The sequence below is a fragment of the Pristiophorus japonicus genome, chromosome 2 (genome assembly GCF_044704955.1).
Source record: "Pristiophorus japonicus isolate sPriJap1 chromosome 2, sPriJap1.hap1, whole genome shotgun sequence".
In the NCBI taxonomy this organism is placed as follows: Eukaryota; Metazoa; Chordata; class Chondrichthyes; family Pristiophoridae; genus Pristiophorus; species Pristiophorus japonicus.
Window position 1 is genome coordinate 68,253,211 of NC_091978.1, and position 23,817 is coordinate 68,277,027.

Here is a 23,817-nt window from a genome sequence, read left to right on the forward strand (position 1 = left end):
AGGGAATTCCAGAGCTTAGGACCTCGGCAAGCTGAAGGCACGCTAATTGTGGAGCATTTAAAATCGGGGATGTTCATAGGTCCAGAATAGGTGGAGTGCAGAAGTCTAGGGGGATTATAGTATTGGAGGAGATTACAGAGAGAAGGAGGGTTGAGGCCATGGAGGTATTTGAAAACATCGATGAGAATTTTAAAATCGAGGTGTTGCTTAACTGGGAGCCAATGTAGGTCAGCAAGCACAGGGGACATGGGTGAGCGGGACTTGGAGCGAGATAGCCCACAGGTAGCAGAGTTTTAGATGACCTCAAGTTTATGGAGGGTCGAACTAGGGAGGCCGGCCAGGAGTGCATTGGAATAGTCAAGTCTAGAGGTGATAAAGGCATGGATGAGGGTTTCAATAGCAGATAGGTTGAGGTAAGGGCAGAGACGGGCAATATTACGAAGGTGGAAATGGGTGGTCTTAGTGATAGAACGGATATAAGATAGGAAGCTCAATTTGTGATCAAATATGATAGCAAGGTTGCAAACAGACTTGGCCAGCCTTAGAAAGTTGTGGGGAGAGAGATGGAATCAGTGGAAAGGGAATGGAGTTTGTGGCATGAAACAAAGACAATGGCTTCAGTCTTCCCGATATTTAATTGGAGGAAATTTCTACTCATCCAGTTCTGGTAGTCGGTCAATTAGTCTGTGAGAAACATAGAAATATAAAAACATAGAAATTTACAGCACAGAAGGAGGCCATTTCGACATGGCCCTTGGTCAGCAGCCCTAAAGGTTACATATAAACCTATGAACAATGACGGAAAGGCAAAGAGCAACCAGCCCAACCAGTCTGCATCACACAACTGCGACACCCCTTATACTGAAACATTCTACATTCCACCCCAACCGGAGCCATGTGATCTTCTGGGAGAGGCAAAACCAGATAAAAACCCAGGCCAATTTAGGGAGAAAAAATCTGAGAAAATTCCTCTCCGACCCATCCAGGCGATCGAAAGTAGTCCAGGAGATCACTTGTATTCTATTCCCTGCAGTACTTACCATTATATCTGCACCGTCCCACTAAAGGTCATCCAGTCTAATCCCAATTACCAGCTCTAGGTCCATAACCCTGCAGGTTATTGCACTTTAAGTGCCCATTTAACCATCTCTTAAAAGTGGTGAGGGTTTCTGCATCTACCACTCTTCCAGGCAGCGAGTTCCAGATCCCCACAACCCTCTGCATAAAGAAACCCCCCCTCAAATCCTTCCATCAGCCACCTTGAAACTATGCCCCCTTGTAATAGATCCCTCCATCAATGGATATAGGCCCTTACTATCCGCTACGTCCAGGCCCCTCAATATTTTGTACACCTCAATGAGGTCTCCAATCAACCTCCTCTGTTCCAATGAGAACAAACACAGCCTATCCAACCTGTTCTCATAACTAAGATTCTCAATTCCAGGCAGCATCCTAGTAAATCTCCTCTGCACCCTCTCTCATGCAGTCATACCCTTCTTATAATACGGTGACCAGAACTGCACACAGTACTCCAGCTGTGGCCTAACCAAAGTATTATACAATTTAAGCATAACCTCCCTGCTCTTATATTCTATACCTCAGCCAATAAAGTCAAGCATTCCGTATGCCTTCTTAACCACCTTATCCACCTGGCCTGCTACTTTCAGGGATCTGTGGACAAGCCCTCCAAGGTCCCTTTGTTCATCTACCCTATTAAGTGTCCTACCGCTTAATGTGTATATCCTTTCCTTATTAGTCCTCCCAAAATGCAGCACCTCACACTTCCCTGAATTAAATTCCATTTGTCACTTCTCTGCCCACCTGACCAGTAGATTGATATCCTCCTGCAGCCCATGACTTTCATCTTCATTATCAACCACACAGCCAATTTTAGTGTTGTCTGCAAACTTCTTAATCATACTCCCTATATTCAAATCTAAATCGTTGATATAGAAACATAGAAACATAGAAAACAGGTGCAGGAGTAGGCCATTCGGCCCTTCTAGCCTGCACCGCCATTCAATGAGTTCATGGCTGAACATTCAACTTCAGTACCCCATTCCTGCTTTCTCGCCATACCCCTTGATCCCCCTAGTAGTAAGGACCTCATCTAACTCCTTTTTGAATATATTTAGTGAATTGGCCTCAACAACTTTCTGTGGTAGAGAATTCCACAGGTTCACCACTCTCTGGGTGAAGAAGTTCCTCCGCATCTCGGTCCTAAATGGCTTACCCCTTATCCTTAGACTGTGACCTCTGGTTCTGGACTTCCCCAACATTGGGAACATTCTTCCTGCATCTAACCTGTCTAACCCCATCAGAATTTTAAATGTTTCTATGAGGTCCCCTCTCATTCTTCTGAACTCCAGTGAATACAAGCCCAGTTGATCCAGTCTTTCTTGATAGGTCAGTCCCGCCATCCCGGGAATCAGTCTGGTGAACCTTCGCTGCACTCCCTCAATAGCAAGAATGTCCTTCCTCAGGTTAGGAGACCAAAACTGTACACAATACTCCAGGTGTGGCCTCACCAATGCCCTGTACAACTGTAGCAACACCTCCCTGCCCCTGTACTCAAATCCCCTTGCTATGAAGGCCAACATGCCATTTGCTTTCTTAACCGCCTGCTGCACCTGCATGCCAACCTTCAATGACTGATGTACCATGACACCCAGGTCTCTTTGCACCTCCCCTTTTCCTAATCTGTCACCATTCAGATAATAGTCTGTCTCTCTGTTTTTACCACCAAAGTGGATAACCTCACATTTATCTACATTATACTTCATCTGCCATGCATTTGCCCACTCACCTAACCTATCCAAGTCGCTCTGCCACAAAAAGCAAGGGACCCAGTACTGAGCCCTATGGAACTCCACTGGAAACCTCTTTCCAGTCACAAAAACATCCATCAATCATTACCCTTTGCTTCCTACCTCCAAGCCAATTTTGGATTTAACTTGCCACTTTGCCCTGTATGGGCTTTAACCTTCATGACCATGTGGGACCTTATCAAAAGCCTTGCTAAAGTCCATATATACTACATTGTACGCACTACTCTCACCGACCTTCTTGGTTACCTCCTCAAAAAATTCAATCAGGTTAGTTAAACATGATCTTCCCTTAACAAATCCGTGCTGATTGTCCCTAATCAATCCTTGCCTTTCTAAATGCAGATTTATCCTGTTTTTCAGGATTTTTTCCAATAATTTTCCCACCACTGAGGCTAGGCTGACAGGCTGATAGCATAGAGATGATGGAGCATTTGAGAGAGGTGGAGGAGAGGTAGAGCTGGGTAACAGCAGCGTACTTGTGAAAAATCATGTTGTGTTGCAGGATGATGTCACTGCGGGGCAGCATGTAGATGAGAAATAGGAGGGGGCCAAGGATCGATTCCTGGGGGACACCAGAGGTGACAGTACGGCATCAGGAAGAGAAGTGATTGCAGGGGATTCTATGATTAGGGTTGGAGAGATTAAACCAGGCGAGTGCAGTCTCATCCAGCTGGACAACGGTGGAGGCGCGTTGGAGCAAGACCATGTCAAAGGTTGCAGACAGGTCCAGAAGGACGAGCAGGGATAGATTACCTTTGCCGCAGTCATTTAGGATGTCATTTGTGACCTTGGTAAGAGCAGTTTCAGTACTGTGGCCGGGACAGAACCAGGACAGAAGCTGATTGGAGGAATTCAAACAAGGAGTTCTGGGAAAGATGGTCACGGATTTGGGAGGTGACAACACGTGCAAGAAATTTGGAGAGGAACGGGAGGTTGGAGATGGGGCGATAATTTGCAAGGATGGAGGGATTTGAGGAGAGGGGTGATGATGGCAGATTTTATGGAGAGGGGGACAATACTGGAGGTGAGAGAACCGTTAACAATATCCACTAACATGGGAGCCAGGAAGTAAAGTTGGATTGTCAACAATTTAGTAGGAATAGGGTTGAGAGAGCAAGAGGTCACATTGAGAAGGTGAGCTTTGAAAGGGTAGCATAGAAACATAGAAAATAGGTGCAGGAGTAGGCCACTCGGCTCTTCGAGCCTGTACCACCATTCAATCAGATCATGGCTGATCATCACCTCAGTACCCCTTTCCTGCTTTCTCTCCATACCCCTTGATCCCTTTAGCCGTAAGGGCCATATCTAACTCCCTTTTGAATATATCCAATGAACTGGCATCAACAACTTGCTGCAGTAGAGAATTCCACAGGTTAACAACTCTCTGAGTGAAGAAGTTTCTCCTCATCTCAGTCCTAAATGGCTTACCCCTTATCCTTAGACTATGTCCCCTGGTTCTGGACTTCCCCAACATCGGGAACATTCTTCCTGTATCTAACCTGTCCAGTCCCATCAGAATTTTATATATTTCTATGAGATCCCCTCTCATCCTTCTAAACTCTAGTGAATAAAGGCCCAGTCGATCCAATCTCTCCTCATATGTCAGTCCTGCCATCCCGGGAATCAGTCCAGTGAACCTTCGCTGCACTCCCTCAATAACAAGAACGTCCTTCCTCAGATTAGGGGAGATAGGAGAGGAATTAGAGAAATATGCAAATTTAGGATTAGGGCAGGGGAAAATGGAGAGGAAGTAAGGTCTAGTGGGCTAGGGAGAGGGAGGGAATTGAAAGCAGAAGCAGTTGGACAGATGTTGTCGATCTTTTTAACAAAGAAGTCCATGAGTTCCTCACATTTATTGTTGGAGGTGAGGGAGGTTAGTTTGAGAAAACAGTTAGTGGTGGAGCAGAGAAGCCAAGTGTTATTTTTGTCATCCTGGATGATCTTCGAATAGTGGGTGGTTTTGGTGATGGAGAGCAGGACCCGGGAGTGCTTTATATTATCTAGCCAAATCTGGTGATAGATTATTCGGCCAGTTGTCTGCCAAAGACATTTAAAAACCCAAAACCTTCTGACTCAGAGACAAGAGTGCTACCATTGAGCCTCGCTCCTCCCTATCTCTGCAACCTCCCTCCTTCAGCTCTCAACCCTCCATGAACTCTACACTCCTTCAATTCTGGCCTCTTGTGCATCCCCGACTTCTTTCACCTTACCATTGTCGCCCATACCTTTAGCTGTACAGGCCTTAAGTTCTGAAATTCCGTCCCTAAACATCTCCGCCACTCCCCCTCTTCTCCTTTAAGATGCTCCTTAAACCTTACCATTTTCACCAAGCTTTTGGTTACCTCTCCTATTGTCTCCTTCTTTAGCTCTGTGTCAATTATTTTGTCTGATTACTCTCCTGTGAAGCACTATAAATGCAAGTGGTTGTTGATTTTGATGAACATTCTTGGATAATTATATAGTTTGTACTTGAGGTTTTACAATAACTATTTAATAACCAGAACACAAAATCAGAACATGGGAGCTAATGGCCCAGAAATCCCGGTACATACTCCGTACGGACCTGGGAAGCCAGAATTTCTGCCCCATTATATTTTACCAATGTAATTAGAAATTTCCCGCACCCCCAGTAACCTTTGACCAATGTTGTAAATAAAACCTGACATTTTACTGTTGCAATTCAATTGTCATATGATTGTCTTTGTCTGTAGTCTGTGATTGCACTAACAAAAATGATAATAGCCATACTCTGTCATAATCAGAACAATTACAACCAGCAGAAATTGCCTGTGCCCTTTCTACCTCTGCAGTATCATATTTAACAGAGGTTCAGTCAGCTATATTTTTAATATACTGCTATATATTAAGAATCAGTTGATTTATCTAGGATTAAATTGGCTCTCGAATAATTTCCATTCCACATTGTTTATATTATTATCACTCATACAGTTTCTGATTTCAAATATAAATGTTTTTCAGGTGGCTTAGTGAAACAATCGACTGGTGCAGTTCTGGATCTGCAATTTGCCCTATGGTGACTCCCCCATTTGTAACTGTAATGTTGGTTGAATGGGGCAGGGGAGAAGGAGCGTTAATGAAAATGGAAAGGCTTCCTATTCAAATGGTAGGAGTGCAAGTTGACTCTGGCAAGCTTCTCAGTAGCCAACTCAAGAAGTCATAGACAGAAACCTGGTAGATGTTTACCTACTTACACCCTCAGTCCTGGTGCTTGTGATAGAGAATCCGAAAAAGATAAAGAAAAAATCATAGAAACATAGGACATAGAAACAGTAGTAGTCCATTTAGCTGGCTGGGCCTATTCCGCCATTCAATGAGATCATGGCTGATCTATAACTTAACTCCATCCACCTGCCTTGGCTCCGTATCCTTTTATGCCCTTATCTAGCGAAAATATAGCTAAGTAAAAATAAGAGAAAACTCTGGCAAAACCCTGTGCTGTGTGTGCGTATGAAGTTTTTTTTAAAAGAACTTACATTTATTTAGTGCCTTATCACATTGCTCAGAAATAGCCCAAAGCACTTCACGTGCAATTAATTGCTTTGAAGTGTAATCATTTTTATAGCATTGGTATTAGTGGTAGACAATTTGCAAACAGAAAGGTCCTATAAATGGCAATGGGATGACAACTAAAACAACTTGCATTTATATAGCACATTTAAGGTACTAAAACATCACAAAGTGCTTCACAGGGGCATTAGCAAAATAATTTGACACTGAGCCACTTAAGAAGATATTAGGACAAATGACAGAATAGAAGTAAAGGGGGGAAAATTGGGTGGGGGCGGTAACACTCTCGAGGTGCGAGACCTTGCGCCAGGCGCAGAAGTCTCGCCTCTCATGAGAAATTAGGGTTACCGCCCCCGAAAGGAGGTGGAGTACAAAATAAAGTGCTCCACTGGCTTTCTGGGGCTGTAGAGGACCGATTGCATCGGGAGCTCGGCGCAGCACTATGTACTAGGCCGTGTAGTGCTGCCGCATAGCAGGGGCTCTATCCTTAAACTCTGTATTATAAAAAGGGTCCTACTTGGACCACCAAGGAGCGGAGGGGGCGGGGGTGTGAAACCAACAGCCACTCAGGCAGAGTGCCGGGCTGACCGATCGCGGCACAGACCCTGCGTTCAAAGCGCCAACAGGGCACACCAAAAAAAGACATAAAAAAAAAGTGCTACATCTCTCCTGTAATTGTTGACCAGTGAGTAGCCGCCCACCCAGTCTCCTGAAGCTGTTGCTGTCATCGCCCGGCACAGCTTCAGGAGGCGATATGTAATTTAGGGTCCAGAACGCTACGCCGCTAAACACCCACTAGACTTAACTGAGTCCTTAGTGGCGCCGCACCCGGTCGCAAAATCGCTTGCCCTGCTGGGGCGCAAACGACCCGAATTTCTAGGCCAAAGAAAATATTTTCATTTGTGGGGGAGTTTAAAATTAAAGGTCATAGATCTAAGTTGTCACCAAAAAATCAAATAGGAAATTCAGGAGAAACTTCTTTACCCAAAGCGTGGTAAAAATTTGGAATGCGCTATCATAAAAAGTAGTTGAGGCAAATAGCATAGATGCATTTAAAAGGAAGTTAGATAACCACACAAGGAAGAAAGGAAAAGGATATGCTGATAAGTTAGATGAAGTGGGGTGGGAAGAGACTCATGTAAAGCATAAATGCCAACATAGACTAGTTGGGCCAAATGGCCTGTTTCTGTGCTGTAGACTCGATGTAACTTAATGGGTTTGGTCAAAGAGAAAGGTTTTAAGGAGCGTCTTAGAGGAGAAGTGGGGTAGTGAAGTGGAGCGGTTTAGGGAGGGAATTCCTAATCTAGACTTGACTATTCCAATGCACTCCTGGTTGGACTCCCACATTCTACCCTATGTAAACTAGAGGTGGTCCAAAACTCGGCTGCCCATGTCATAACGCGCACCAAGTCCCGCTTACCCATCATACCTGTGCTCGCTTACTAACGTTGGTTTCCAATTATGCAACGCCTCAATTTCAAAATTCTCATCCTTATTTTCAAATCCCTCCATGGCCTCGCCCCTCCCTATCTCTGAAATCTCCTCCAGTCCCACAACCCCCCTCCCCCGAGATGTCTGCGCTCCTCTAATTCTGCCCTCTTGAGCATCCTTGATTATAATTGCTCAACCATTGGTGGCCTTCTGTTGCCTAGGCCCCAAGCTTTGGAACTCCCTGCCTAAACCTCTGCACCTCTCTATCTCTCTTTCTTCCTTCAACACGCTCCTTAAAGCATACCTCAGAGCAAGCTTTTGGTCATCTGCGCTAATTTTTAATTATGCGGCTTGGTGTCAAAGTTTTTATCTTATACAGGTTGAGCGTCTGAAATCCGGAAACTTTGGGACCGAGGCCGTTCCGGATTCCAGGTATTTCCGGATTTTTGAACGTCTTTTCCTGGGTCGAGGTAGGTGGGGTCTGGCAGCCGAGGTAAGGGGGAGAGGGGGGAGAAGCGGGGGGAGCTGGGGCCGGGGGGAGAAGGAGGGGAGCCAGGGCCAGGGCCAGGCCAGGCCGCTGAAGGCCGGAGCGGGCGACGTTGCGGCGAAGTCACGATGAAGTCGGGCCAGAGGTCGGGCTGCCGAGGGCTGGGGTGAGGTCGGGCCGCCGAGGGCCGGGGTGAGGTCGGGCCACCAAGGGCCGGGGCAGGCGAAGTCGGGGCGGGCAAAGTCGCGGCAAAGTCGGGCCGGAGGTCGGGCCACCGAGGGTCGGAGTGAGGTCGGGCTGCCGAGGGCCGCGGCGGGCGAAGTCCAGCCGCCAAGGCGGGGGGAGTCCGGATTTCGGAACATTTTCCAGTTTCCAGTTGACCCCACCACGGATCAGCCCGGTGTCTGGATTCTGGAACATTCTGAATTTTGGAACTCCGGATTTCGAACGCTCAACCTGTACTTGCATTGGAGGCTGTTCAGAGAAGGTTCACTAGGTTGATTCCGGAGATGAGGGGGTTGACTTATGAGCAACGGTTGAGTAGGTTGGGCCTCTACTCATTGGAGTTCAGAAGAATGAGAGGTGATCTTATCGAAACATATATGATGTGCGGCCTCGACAAGGTGCAGGCAGAGAGGATATTTCCACTTATCGGGAAAACCAAAACTAGGGGGCATAGTCTCAGAATAAGACATTTAAAACTGAGATGAGGAGGAATTTCTTCTCTCAGAGGATTGTAAATCTGTAGAATTCTCTGCCTCAGCGAGCTGTGGAAGCTGTGTCATTGAATATATTTAAGGCGGAGATAGACAGATTTTTTGAGCAATTAGGGAATAAAGGATTATCGGGAGCGGGCAGGGAAGTGGAGCTGAGTCCATGATCAGATCAGCCATGATCTTATTAAATGGCGGAGCAGGCTTGAGGGGCCCAATGGCCTACTCATGCTCCTATTTCTTATGTTCTTATGATTAAGCAGTAAATTGATACCATTAAAAAGGAACTGGAGTGATACATGTTGAGAAGGATAAGGAAGCTGAAGGTTATAGAGATATTTAATAGCACTGTTTGATTCGTTTTTCAGTGAAGATTAGGAAAATAAATTAGTCTTTCCTAAAGCAGGGTATCAACTGGTAATATCAGAGGGGTGTTCTTCATGGGATGCTGATACAAAATGTCAGGACAGTGCAGGACTTGAAGGGCTGAATGACGTTTCATTGCTCTGAAATTTCTTATGTTCTTCAAAAGCTCTTGCGACAAAGTTATTAGGCAACAAATCCTCTTTTAACATTCCTGTTATACTATTTAACTGAACAAACTGAACATACACAGCAGCTCTCAGTATGGAAATTGCATCGGTGAGTAAAGACATCATATCACAAATGTACTGATTAGGACAACATTTATTACATTTATTACAACCCAAAAGTAGTTTTAACAAATTTCATTTACTTCATCAATACTTAATAAAAAATATTCAGTCCACTGTTCAACACAGTAATTAACACACAATTTCACCATCCTTCCATTCATACCTATTAAAAATCACTAATATGTAGAAAAACACCCATTAAACCCTTGATGCTGATGTTTCTTTTTTTAAAGTAGCAACCTTTCAAGCCATACTGATGATTGGACACTCCTAGTAGAGCTGAGTTATCCAATATACAAAGCAGAATAAAATGATCTGCTCGTTACTGACTGTGTGATAACAACTGAGACTGCACGATATGGTTATGCATGCACGCAGAATTTATAACTACCATTTAATCCAGTTAGAGAGCGTTCATTTGATATTGGTATTCAGAAACCTACCCGGACAGATGCTTTGAAAATATCAAGCATAAATAATAAATAAATGAGAAATTTCCAAACTAATTTTTCCTACGCTCTTTGTAATAATATAACACGTTGTTCTTTTCAGTTAAAACTGGTTGATTCCTTGTGGCACTGCTCAGGAGTAAAAAGATCACATTTATATCTCTTGCTTTCCATGTAACTGCATCTCTGCTCATCTCCAACTCCTGGGAGAGCTTTGGGCAAATTGAAATTTATAGAGGGTGGAGAACGGAAGGTCAGCAAGGAAAACATTAGAGTCGTCGAGTCTTGGGTGATGGTGGAATGTATAAGGGTGTCAGTGGCAGAGAGGCTGAGGTATGGGCAGAGGTGGGCAATATTGTGAAGGTGGAAGCTAAGCAGCCTTGGTAATAGAAACAAAATGTGAGATTTAAAGCTCAGCTCGGGAACAACAGGATACCAATGTTGTGTTGGGTCTGGTTCAGCCGAGGGAGCGGGATGAAGTTAGTGGCAAGGGAGTGGGGTTTATGAAGGGGGCAGAAAATGGTGGCTTTAGTCTTCCTGATATAGAGGAAGTCATGGCACATCCAAGATCGGATGTTGGACAATCGGTCGATAAAAGTGGTGGAGAGATAGAGCAGGATACCATGTGAAAACTGAGCCCATGCCTGTTGACTAATGCAAAGCATCACACTATCCCCCTATCTTGGACTTTAACATGAGATTCTCTTAAAAAAATGAAAATAAATTCAATGAAATGAAAAGAATGGTGCTACCATATACCACATGTACATAACATAAAGTTAAGATTTTATCATAAGCTGAGTTTCTTCTCACCTTGTATATGCTGGTACAGGACATTACTATTTAAATGGATAGAGAGCCTCACAATTGCATTCATTTAAAACTAAGTCACAGATAGAGTTGGTTTTGCCATTTTTTTTAGGTTAAGAAATCTAAGTGAAGGGACAGGTTACATACTGCAGGACTCAAAAAAGGCTAAATAAAAATAGAAGATAAATCAAGAAGTAATAATTAGATGAAACCAAGTTTGGGATTTTAAAGTATAGGAGGAAGGGAAGATTAAGGGGAGGAAGGAGGTCCAGCATTTTGAGGAAGAAAATATCGTGAGTTGGTACAATGAATCTTTACTTCAATGCAGGGAGAATGCTGGGAACAGGAGGAGTGTGTAATATGGCACATTAGGAGGTCAAAAGAGCAAGACAATAAATTTCAGAGGAGCACTGACCATAGTAGAATCAATAAAACTGTGTACGACAGGTAGCAATGAAGTGAGAGGTTGGAGACTTGAGGTGACAGAATAATTGCTTATCAGATACCATGCAGATAATAGGGAACTTCATCATGCTTCTATTCAGATTACAGTACTTTGTTAACGTATATCTCCACCACTGAAGTTATTATACTTTAGAACTACAAAGGGTACATTTCTGATCTCATGCTTCTAGAGGGGACCTAAGCTTGAAGGGAGCACAAATCCTCGATATAGCTACAACGGTGCAGTGCAGTTTCTGTGACCTGTGCCCCTTCAAGCTTAGCTCCTGACTAGGTGCGTGGGATTGATGCGTTTACCCGTCTAATTTTTCACTTGCATTGATAAGTTTGACAAAAAGCTTCATAATTGACAATGTCATACAATATAACCAAACATAAATAAGATACAGGGCTCATACTGCAGCAGAAATGGATGTTTCAAGGGCTTATAGATGTTTCTGTAAAATTTTGTCTCCAGATATGCTCTTTGCCTGAGAAGTAAAGCCCCTTCTAGTGCTCCGTGGACTGAGTGGCATTTTCTTTGTTGTGCATGGGGTTGGCTGTAACACTTGGGTCTTCATTGGTGGAATCCTCCTGGGCTTGTGTTGAGAGACTTTCAGAGATTTCAAACCCATAATTTTACAGTACATATTACACTGATGGAGAGCTCTGAACTGATCAATAAAGGAAACGGAACAGTTCCCTTTAAATCCTTTGTATCTGGAAGAGAATAAACAGGAGATTAGATATACAGCTGACCTGCCTTGCCTATGGTCCCCTAATTTATGCAGCCACGAACAGGTCTATTTGTTGCTAATTCTTTATCAATAACTTACCCGTTGACATGTTCCATGTATTAATTGTTCTTTGGAAAAGCTAATTGTGTAACTCCATCAATGGCTTGGCTGGTAAATGCACCATCCCTTGAACCATACAGACCTGGAAGGTCTAGACTTTATCAGATTGGATCAGAAGTAAGCTTTGTCTTTCAAAACACATATATGTAGCTTTAAGGGGCTACCACTTGAGATTTTGCTCATGTAGTACCATACATCTGCCACTAAATTGCACTGTTGCACTTCCTCACTTTGTGACTTAGTTAGTAAAATGGCCTTCCCTTAAAGATGCTCAACAAAACCTACCTGTGTCATTTTGTATTTTTCTCAGCACAAAGTAGGGCAATAATTTTCTGCCAATGGCCCCCCAAAAAGTCACAAGTGCAAGTTCATGACCCTCACAAGTTCAGAATAGACTTTGATGGATTTCTCACCTTACATTATCTGGGTGAGTGGTCCCTTCAATTCCATCGATTATTTCTGAATGTTCCTCTCCATAAACAGCAAAATTCAACATTTAAAAATCTGAATTCTTATAAATATAAATAATTGTAATATTCCCTCTTTTTCTTGCCAGGTCTAAGAAAGCACGAAAACTGTCCTCTGACTGCTGCTGTAAATTGGATTACTTGGATATGCTTTAGCATGTTCCATAGAAACATAGAAATTAGGTGCAGAAGCAGGCCATTCGGCCCTTCGAGCTTGCAGCGCCATTCAATAAGATCATGGCTGATCATTCAACCTCAGTACCCCTTTCCTGCTTTCTCTCCATACCCCTTGATCCCTTTGGCCATAAGGGCCATATCTAACTCCTTTTTGACTATATCTAACGAACTAGCCTCAACAACTTTCTGCGGTAGAGAATTCCACAGGTTAACCACTTTCCGAGTGAAGAAGTTCCTCCTCATCTCGGTCCTTACCCCTTATTCTTAGACTGTGACCCCTGGTTCTGGAACTCCCCAGCAACGGAAACATTCTTCCTGCCTCTAACCTGTCCAATCCTGTCAGAATTTTATATGTTTCTATGAGATCCCCTCTCATTCTTCTAAACTCCAGTGGATACAAGCCCAATTGATCCAGTCTCTCTTCATATGTCAGTCCTGCCATCCCAGGAATAAATCTGGTGAACCTTCGCTGTACTCCCTCAATAGCAAGAATATCCTTCCTCAGATTAGGGAACCAAACCTGAACACAATATGCCAGGTGTGGCCTCACCAAGGCTCTGTACAACTGCAGTAAGACCTCCCTGCTCCTATACTCAAATCCTCTAGCTATGAAGGCCAACATGCCATTTGCTTTCATCACCGCCTGCTGTACCTGCATGCCAAACTTCAATGACTGATGTACCATGACACCCAGGTCTCGTTGCACCTCCCCTTTTCCTAATCTGTCACCATTCAGATAATATTCGGTCTTCCTGTTTTTGCCACCAAAGTGGATAACCTCACATTTATCCACATTATACTGCATCTGCCATGCATGTGCCCACTCGCCTAACCCTGCAGTCTCTTAGCATCCTCCTCACAGTTCACACCGCCACCCAGCTTAGTGTCATCTGCAAACTTGGAGATATTACATTCAATTCCTTCATCTAAATCGTTGATGTATATTGTAAATAGCTAGGGTCCCAGCATTGAACCCTGCGGCACCCCACTGGTCACTGCCTGCCATTCTGAAAAGGACCCGTTCATTCCGACTCTCTGCTTCCTGTCTGCCAACCAGTTCTCTATCCACGTCAATACATTACCCCCAATACCATGTGCTTTAATTTTTCACACCAATCTCTTGTGTGGGACCTTGTCAAAAGCCTTTTGAAAGTCCAAATACACCACATCCACTGGTTCTCCCTTGTCCACTCTACTAGTTATATCCTCAAAAAATTCCAGAAGATTTGTCAAGCATGATTTCCCCTTCATAAATCCATGCTGACTCGGACTGATCCTGTTACTGCTTTCCAAATGCGCTGCTATTTCATCTTTAAGAATTGATTCCAACATTTTCCCCACTACTGATGTCAGGCTAACCGGTCTATAGTTACCCGCTTTCTCTCTCCCTCCCTTTTAAAAAAAATGGTGTTACATTAGCTACCCTCCAGTCCATAGGAACTGATCCAGAGTCGAAAGACTGTTGGAAAATGATCACCAATGCATCCACTATTTCTAGGGCCACTTCCTTAAGTACTCTGGGATGCAGACTATCAGGCCCCGGGGATTTATCAGCCTTCAATCCCATCAATTTCCCTAACACAATTTCCCTAACACTAATAAGGATATTCTTCAGTTCCTTCTTCTCACTAGACACTCGGTCCCCTAGTACTTCCAGAAGGTTATTTGTGTTTTCCTTCGTGAAGATAGAACCAAAGTATTTGTTCAATTGGTCTGCCATTTCTTTGTTCCCCATTATAAATTCACCTGAATTCGACTGCAAGGAACCTACGTTTGTCTTCACTAATCTTTTTCTCTTCACATATCTACAGAAGCTTTTGCAGTCAGTTTTTATGTTCCCGGCAAACTTCTTCTCGTATTCTATTCCCCCCCTCTTAATTAAACCCTTTGTCCTCCTCTGCTAAATTTTAAATTTCTCCCAGTCCTCGGGTTTGTTGCTTTTTCTGGCCAAGTTAGAACATACATAAGAACATAAGAATTAGGAACAGGAGTAGGCCATCTAGCCCCTCGAGCCTGCTCTGCCATTCAACAAGATCATGGCTGATCTGGCCGTGGACTCAGCTCCACTTACCCACCCGCTTCCCATAACCCGTAATTCCCCTATTGGTTAAAAATCTATCTATCTGTGATTTGAATACATTCAATGAGCTAGCCTCAACTGCTTCCTTGGGCAGAGAATTCCACAGATTCACAACCTCTGGGAGGTTTTAAATTGGCTCCCCCGTATTTTGAGGCTGTGCCCCCTAGTTCTAGTCTCCCCGACCAGTGGAAACAACCTCTTTGCCTCTATCTTGTCTATCCCTTTCATTATTTTAAATGTTTCTATAAGATCACCCCTCATCCTTCTGAACTCCAATGAGTAAAGACCCAGTCTGCTCAATCTATCATCATAAGGTAACCCCCTCATCTCTGGAATCAGCCTAGTGAATCGTCTCTGTACCCCCTGCAAAGCTAGTATATCCTTCCTTAAGTAAGGTGACCAAAACTGCACGCAGTACTCCAGGTGCGGCCTCACCAATACCCTATACAGTTGCAGCAGGACCTCCCTGCTTTTGTACTCCATCCCTCTCGCAACGAAGGCCAACATTCCATTCGCCTTCCTGATTACCTGCTGCACCTGCAAACTAACTTTTTGGGATTCATGCACAAGAACCCCCAGGTCCCTCTGCACCGCAGCATGTTGTAATTTCTCCCCATTCAAATAATATTCCATTTTACTGTTTTTTTTTTCCAAGGTGGATGACCTCACATTTTCCAACATTGTATTCCATCTGCCAAACCTTAGCCCATTCGCTTAACCTATCTAAATCTCTTTGCAGCCTCTCTGTGTCCTCTACACAACCCGCTTTTCCACGAATCTTTGTGTCATCTGCAAATTTTGTTGAACTATACTCTGTCCCCTCTTCCAGGTCATCGATATATATTGTAAACAGTTGTGGTCCCAGCACCGATCCCTGTGGCACAGCACTAACCACCGATTTCCAACCCGAAAAGGACCCATTTATCCCGACTCTCTGCTTTCTGTTCGCCAGCCAATTCTCGATCCATGCTAATACATTTCCTCTGACTCCGCGTACCTTTATCTTCTGCAGTAACCTTTTGTGGCACCTTATCGAATGCCTTTTGGAAATCTAAATACACCACATCCATCGGTACACCTCTATCCACTATGCTCGTTATATCCTCAAGGAATTCCAGTAAATTAGTTAAACATGATTTCCCCTTCATGAATCCATGTTACGTCTGCTTGATTGCACTATTCCTATCGAGATGTCCCGCTATTTCTTCCTTAATGATAGCTTCAAGCATTTTCCCCACTACAGATGCTAAACGAACCGGCCTATAGTTACCTGCCTTTTGTCTGCCTCCTTTTTTAAACAGAGGCGTTACATTAGCTGATTTCCAATCCGCAGGTACCTCCCCAGAGTCCAGAGAATTTTGGTAGATTATAACGAATGCATCTGCTATAACTTGCGCCATCTCTTTTAATACCCTGGGATGCATTTCATCAGGACCAGGGGACTTGTCTACCTTGAATCCCATTAGCCTGTCCAGCACTACCCCCCTAGTGATAGTGATTATCTCAAGGTCCTCCCTTCCCACATTCCTGTGACCAGCAATTTTTGGCATGGTTTTTGTGTCTTCCACTGTGAAGACCAAAGCAAAATAATTGTTTAAGGTCTCAGCCATTTCCACATTTCCCATTATTAAATCCCCCTTCTCATCTTCTCAGGGACCAACATTTACTTTCGTCACTCTTTTCCGTTTTATATATCGGTAAAAGCTTTTACTATCTGTTTTTATGTTTTGCGCAAGTTTACTTTTGTAATCTATCTTTCCTTTCTTTATTGCTTTCTTAGTCATTCTTTGCTGTCGTTTAAAATTTTCCCAATCTTCTAGTTGGCCACCTTATACGCATTGGTTTTTAATTTGATACTCTCCTTTATTTCCTTGGTTATCCACGGCTGGTTATCCCTTCCCTTACCGCCCTTCTTTTTCACTGGAATATATTTTTGTTGAGCACTATGAAAGAGCTCCTTAAAAGTCCTCCACTGTTCCTCAATTGTGCCACCATTTAGTCTGTGTTCCCAGTCTACTTTAGCCAACTCTGCCCTCATCCCACTGTAGTTCCCTTTGTTTAAGCATAGTACGCTCGCACAACAAGATTGCCAATCAGTCCTCTCTCATTACACATCACCCAATCCAAGATGGCAAGCTCCCTAGTTGGTTTCTCAGTATATTGGTCTAGAAAACCATCCCTAAGACACTCCAAGAAATCCTCCTCCACTGCATTGCTACCAGTTTGGTTAGCTCAATCAATATGTAGATTAAAGTCACCCACGATAACTGCTGTACCTTTATTGCACGCATCCCCCTAATTTCTTGTTTGATGCTGTCCCCAAACTACTACTGTTTGGTGGTCTGTACCCAACTCCCTCTAGTGTTTTCTGCCCTTTGGAATTCCGTAGCTCCACCCATTCCGATTCCACATCATCCAAGCTAATGTCCTTTCTAACTATTGCATTAATTTCCTCTTTAACCAGCAATGCCACCCTGCCTTCTTTTCCTTTCTGTCGATCCTTCCTAAATGTTGAATACCCCTGGATGTTGACTTCCCAGCCTTGGTCACCCTGGAGCCATGTCTCGGTGATGCCAACTACATCATATCCGTTAACTGCTATCTGCGCAGTTAATTTGTCCACCTTATTCCGAATACTCCTCGCATTGAGGCACAGAGCCTTCAGGTTTGTCTTTCTAACACACTTTGCCCTTTTAGAATTTTGCTGTAATGTGGCCCTTTTTGCTTTCTGTCTTAGGTTTCTCTGCCCTCCACTTTTACTTTTCTTCTTTCTATCTTTTGCTTCTGCCCCCATTCTAGTTCCCTCTGTCTCCCTGCATCGGTTCCCATCCCCCTGCCATATTAGTTTAACTCCTCCCCAACAGCACTAGCAAATACTCCCCCTCGGACATTGGTTCCGGTCCTGCCCAGGTGCAGACCGTCCGGTTTGTACTGGTCCCACCTCCCCCAGAACCGGTTCCAATGTCCCAGAAATTTGAATCCCTCCCTCCTGCACCACTCCTCAAGCCACCTATTCATCTGAGTTATTCTGCAATTCCTACTCTGACTAACATGTGGCACTGGTAGCAATCCTGAGATTACTACTTTTGAGGTCCTACTTTTTAATTTAGCTCCTAGCTCCCTAAATTCGTCTTGTAGGACCTCATCCTGTTTTTTTACCAATATCGTTGGTACCTATATGCACCACGACAACTGGCTGTTCACCCTCCCTTTTCAGAATGTCCTGCACCCGCTCGAGACATCCTTGACCCTTGCACCAAGGAGGCAACATACCATCCTGGAGTCTCAGTTGCGGCCGCAGAAACGTCTATCTATTTCCCTTACAATTGAATCCCCTATCACTATAGCTCTCTCACTATTTTTCCTGCCCTCCTGTGCAGCAGAGCCACCCATGGTGCCATGAACTTGGCTGTGTTCTATGGCTCAGTAGTAGAGACTAGAATGAAAATGTACAAAATCACTGACCTTTCATTCGATGAAGTACATATTTTCTAAATAAATTCAAAATTATTATTTTTTCCTCAGATGTGGATAACACTGGCAATCGGCATTTTTTTTGTCCATTGCCTACTTGCAAGCGATTGTTTTTACGATTGAATCGTTTGCTTGGCCACTTCTGAGGGTATTAAGAGTCAACCATGATAACCATGTGGCATGGGACTGGACTCACATGTAGATCAGAGCAGGTAGGGGTAGCAGGTTCCCTTCCCTTTCATTAGTGAATCAGTTGGGTTTTTACAACAATCCGGGAGCTTTCATTGTTACTTTCTTCTGGTATCGGATCTATGGAATTTAATTTCACAGCTTGCATTGGTAGGCTTTGAACTCTCAATATCTGGGTTGCTACTTCAGGAGGAGTGTAGCCAATCCACCAGTGTGACTGTGTATTTGTAAGTATCATGACAATCTTACGCTTACCATAAATGGATGAAAATGAGGGAATTCCTGTATCAATATGTACAACAAAAGCAAACTTAAACATGAGAAGTAATCAAAATTAAAACATTAATTGTTAATAATATTCATGATTGTTTTACTATTTCAGGTTGAAACCTTCACCCCAAGTCATATACAGGAATATTACTACCAATACCATGTCATAGGCCTAGCAACAGAGAATGTGCTGTTGCAGCATCATCAATCAAGGTACAGAGAATGTGCTGCTGTAATACTACAGCCCAACATTTTCTTCACTTACCCTTTGCTACAAGTTGCTATTCCAACATCAGTTAATTTCATTCCTACACCTACAGGAAAACAATTGGAAAGAGCATGTCTTTTACAAATTCTGTAAAATACAGAAAAAGTCATTAAATAAATGGAGATAAAATGAAAATCTGTGAATGCTGGACATCTAAAATGGTGATAATGCAAGTTAGTCAGAAACAGAAAGATAGGTTGATGCTGCAGGTGAGTTCCTGCATTAGAACTCTGTTGAAGGGTTCCGACTGAAATGTTAACTTCATTTTCTCTTTCAGGTACTGAATTCTGTATGCTTTTCCAGTTTTATTTTAGTAAATAGGCAACTAGGAAGCAACGGTATGTGAAGTATAAAATGTAGTGCGCATTGTATGGTATTATTAGAATGATAAATATGTCATTGGGAGACCAAATTTGAATACCTACAAAAGCAAAATACTGTGGAGGCTGGAAATCTGAAACACAAGCAGAAAATGCTGGAATGTTAACTCTATTTCTCTTTCCACAGATATTGCCTGACCTGCTGAGTATTTCCAGCATTTTCTGTTCTTGTTTTGAATACCTGCACTTTGGCTCCCTGCAAGGTGTCAAAGCTTGGAGATAGTTGACGTAGTTGACTATGTGCCATGCGACTATGTGACATTATGGCGATGTCTGTGGCTTCCTAACTGACCTATCAGCGGGTAGACCTTTAGATTAATTCTGACACATTATAAAGCTTGGGTCCATCCCTAATTTAATAGAAATGGCGACAGATGCACGCGAGCAAGTTTTTATGGAATTATAGTGATTAGCTGGTACCCAACAATGTAGAAGTACATGTGTATACTGGGAGTCTTCTCGGGGTGCAGTGATACTACAAGTACTGGTTTGAGATTGGTACCTCTTTCAAGTGATGGCTTTCAGTCCTGACTTACATTGTTGGCTCGATATCCCTCTTTGGTCAGGAAAGCAGTGGTCTATATGTATACTCAAGGCTCTGCTTATTTGTGTCCAAATACTGGTGTAATTTTAATGATAACATGGAGCTGAAACTCATCTCACCGGGCAAACTGTAGAGTGCAACTACCACGATTGAAGCAATGACATGTACTTTGGGATAAATTGGCAATGACATGTACTTTGGAATAAGTTGGTATGGATGAGGAGAATTCTTTGTTACGCAGCGAGTTGTTAAGATCTGGAATGCACTATCTGAAATGGTGATGAAAGTAACTTTCAAAAGTGAATTGGATATATATTTAAAAAAGAAAAATTTGCAGGGCTAAGGGTAAGCAGCAGGGAGTGGGACTAATTAGATAGCGCTTTCAAAGGAGGCACGATGGGCCGAATGGCCTCCTTCTATGCTGCAAGATTCTATGATAATTATAATACTCTCTTCATTTCTGATTCTGATATTGGAACAGTTACTATATTTAAACTGTATCACTAGATCAGACACTGGCCATGCTACACATCTCTAGAGCATCCTTCTTTTAAACGGTTGCAAAGCAGTACATCATATTTACCTTGCATATCTGTAACAAGGAGGTTTCCTTCTGTCCACTGATACACCCAGTGCTGGAATGTACAGCATTTCTGACCAACTTCAGAAATTCTTCTACCAACATTCAGCTCTCTGCCATCCTTCACCGAATACTTAACAAACTCCCCTATCAGTTCATCTTCGACAGTTGCATAAGGGATGTTGTTTGCTGGGCGGTGAATTAGATATATTGGAATGACTCTAGAAAAAAAACATAATTGTGTAACACCTGGTATAAGATATGTGCCTCCTGCCTGCTGGGTAACATAAACATAGAAACATAGAAAATAGGTGCAGGAGAAGGCGATTCGGCCCTTCGAGCCTGCACCACCATTCAATAAGATCATGGCTGATCATCACCTCAGTACCCCTTCCCTGCTTTCTCTCCATACCCCTTGATCCCTTTAGCCGTAAGGGCCATATCCAACTCCCTCTTGAATATATCCAATGAACTGGCATCAACAATTCTCTGCGGCAGAGAATTCCACATGTTAACAACTCTCTGAGTGAAGAAGTTTCTCCTCATCTCGGTCCTAAATGGCATACCCCTTATCCTTAGACTGTGTCCCCTGGTTCTGGACTTCCCAACATCGGGAACATTCTTCCTGCATCTAAGCTGTCCAGTCCCATCAGTATTTTATATGTTTCTATGAGATCCCCTCTCATTCTTCTAAACTCCAGTGAATACAGGCCCAGTCGATCCAGTCTCTCCTCATATGTCAGTCCTGCCATCCCGGGAATCAGTCTGGTGAACCTTCGCTGCACTCCCTCAATAGCAAGAATGTCCTTCCTCAGATTAGGAGACCAAAACTAAACACAATATTCCAGGTGAGGCCTCACCAAGGCCCTGAATAACTGCAGTAAGACCTCCTTGCTCCTATACTTAAATCCTCTAGCTATAAAGGCCAACATGCCATTTGCCTTCTTCACCGCCTGTTGTATCGGCATGCCAACTTTCAATGACTGATGTACCATGCCACCCAGGTCTCATTGCACCTCCCCTTTTCTTAATCTGCCGCCATTCAGATAATATTCTGCCTTCGTGTTTTTGCTCCCAAAGTGGATAACCTCACATTTATCCACGTAATACTGCATCTGCCATGCATTTGCCCACTCACCTAACCTATCCAAGTCACCCTGCAGCCTCTTAGCATCCTCCTCGCAGCTCACACCGCCACCCAACTTAATGTTATCTGCAAACTTGGAGATATTACAATCAATTCCTTCATCTAAATTATTAATGTATATTGTAAATAGGTGGGGTCCCAGCACTGAGCCCTGTGGCACCCCACTAGTCACTGCCTGCCATTCTGAAAAGGACCCTTTATCTTGACTCTCTGCTTCCTGTCTGCCAACCAGTTCTCTATCCACATAAGTAAATTACCCCCAATTCCATGTGCTTTAATTTTGCACACCAATCTCTTGTGTGGACCTTGTCAAAAGCCTTTTGAAAGTCCAAATACACCACATCCACTGGTTCTCCCTTGTCCACTCTACTAGTTACATCCTCAAAAAATTCTAGAAGATTTGTCAAGCATGATTTCCCTTTCATAAATCCATGCTGACTTGGACAGATCCTGTCACTGCTTTCCAAATGTGCTGCTACTTCATCTTCAATAATTGATTCCAACGTTTTCCTCACCACCGATGTCAGGCTAACCGGTCTATAATTACCCGTTTTCTCTCTCCCTCCTTTCTTAAAAAGTGGTGTTACATTAGCTACCCTCCAGTCCATAGGAACTGATCCAGAGTCGATAGACTGTTGGAAAATTTACTGGAAACATTTATTTAATTATTTAATTATTAATTTAATTACAGTAACTAAAGCACATGAAATATAAGGTCCAAATCAGCTTGATTATTAAAGGAACACAAACGCAAAATACTGCGGATGCTAGAATCTGAAATAAAACAGAAAATGCTGCAACTCTCAGCGGGTCAGGCAGCATCTGTGGAGAGAAACAAAGTTAATATTTCAGGTCTGTGACTCTCTGTCAGAACTGGAAAAGTTCAAGATGTAACAGATTCTTAAGGAAATGCAGGGGCAGTGAAAGGGTACAGAGAGGGGGTGAGGATAGGTGGGGGGTGGGGGGGAGGGGGGTGGCGGGGAGAGGCTAAAGAACAAAAGGGAAGGTCTGTGATAGGGTGAAATGCAGAAGAGATTTAAGAGACAAAAGGGATGATGGGCAAAAATGAGATGGTAATGGAGCGAGTTAAGAAACAAAAGATGACTCTAGATGGGGTTGTGAATGATTGAATCATCACCAGCTGCCATGGGAAAGAGAAAAGAAAGGGGAGTGGTTTGTTAAAAAAAGAGGACAGGAAAAAACATATGGGCAGAGGTTATGTTCTGAAATTGTTGAACTCGATGTTAAGTCTAGAAGGCTGTAAAGTGCCTAAACGAAGGATGAGGTGCTTTACAGCCTTCTGGACTCAACATAGAGTTCAACAATTTCAGACCATAACCTCTGCCCGTGTTTTTTTCCCTTTCCTCTTTATTTTTACAAACGCCCCTCCTGCTTTTTTTCTCTTTCCCATGGCAACTGGTGATGATTCTGACATAATTATCCCATCTAGACTCATCTTTTGTTTCTTAACTTGTTGCATTACCATCTCATTTTTGCCCATCAACCCTTTTGTCTCTTAAATCTCTTCTGCCTTCCACCCTATCATAGCCCTAACCTTTTGTTCTTTCCTCCCCTCCCCCTTTCACTGCCCTTGCACTTCTTTAAGAATCTGTTACATCTCGAATTTTTCCAGTTTTGACGAAGGGTCACAGACCTGAAACGTTAACTCTGTTTCTCTCCACAGATGCTGCCTGACCTGCTGAGATTTCCAGAATATTCTGTATTTATTATTGATTATTAAAGGAATTGCTCTGCAATGTGTAACTGAGCCATACAGGCGAGAAGGTCCCAGCTTCAGTCCGTCTGTGCTAAGTTAGCTGATTCTCAACCAGGATGGCAGTGCGTGCACTACAATCGGCCTCAGTGACCATGAAATGGGAATGTGGTCCATTCTCCAGAATTAACCTACCTCACTTTGTGAGCATAGAATGAACAAAAAAAACTTTTCAAAATTACAGTAAGTAGCTAGATATTGTGAAATAATCACAAACCATGGCAAAATGCCTCCTGTAGGAGTCCAGAGGGCTCTGTTTATACAGAT

At 43.3% G+C, this 23,817-nt stretch overlaps 1 protein-coding gene across 1 annotated transcript in view; it reads right to left on the reverse strand.

The window, feature by feature from the left end:
• Positions 1-9,656: 9,656 nt before the first annotated feature.
• alpk2 (alpha-kinase 2) overlaps positions 9,657-23,817 on the reverse strand; it is a 97,569-nt gene continuing 83,408 nt past the window's right edge. Inside the window, exons 12-14 of the mRNA XM_070867815.1 lie at positions 20,633-20,850; positions 19,123-19,171; positions 9,657-12,063 (exon numbers count right to left, since the gene is read on the reverse strand). Of these exons, the coding sequence (XP_070723916.1) occupies positions 11,790-12,063; positions 19,123-19,171; positions 20,633-20,850 (541 nt within the window). The 3' untranslated portion in view covers positions 9,657-11,789. The remainder of the gene's footprint in view (positions 12,064-19,122; positions 19,172-20,632; positions 20,851-23,817) is intronic.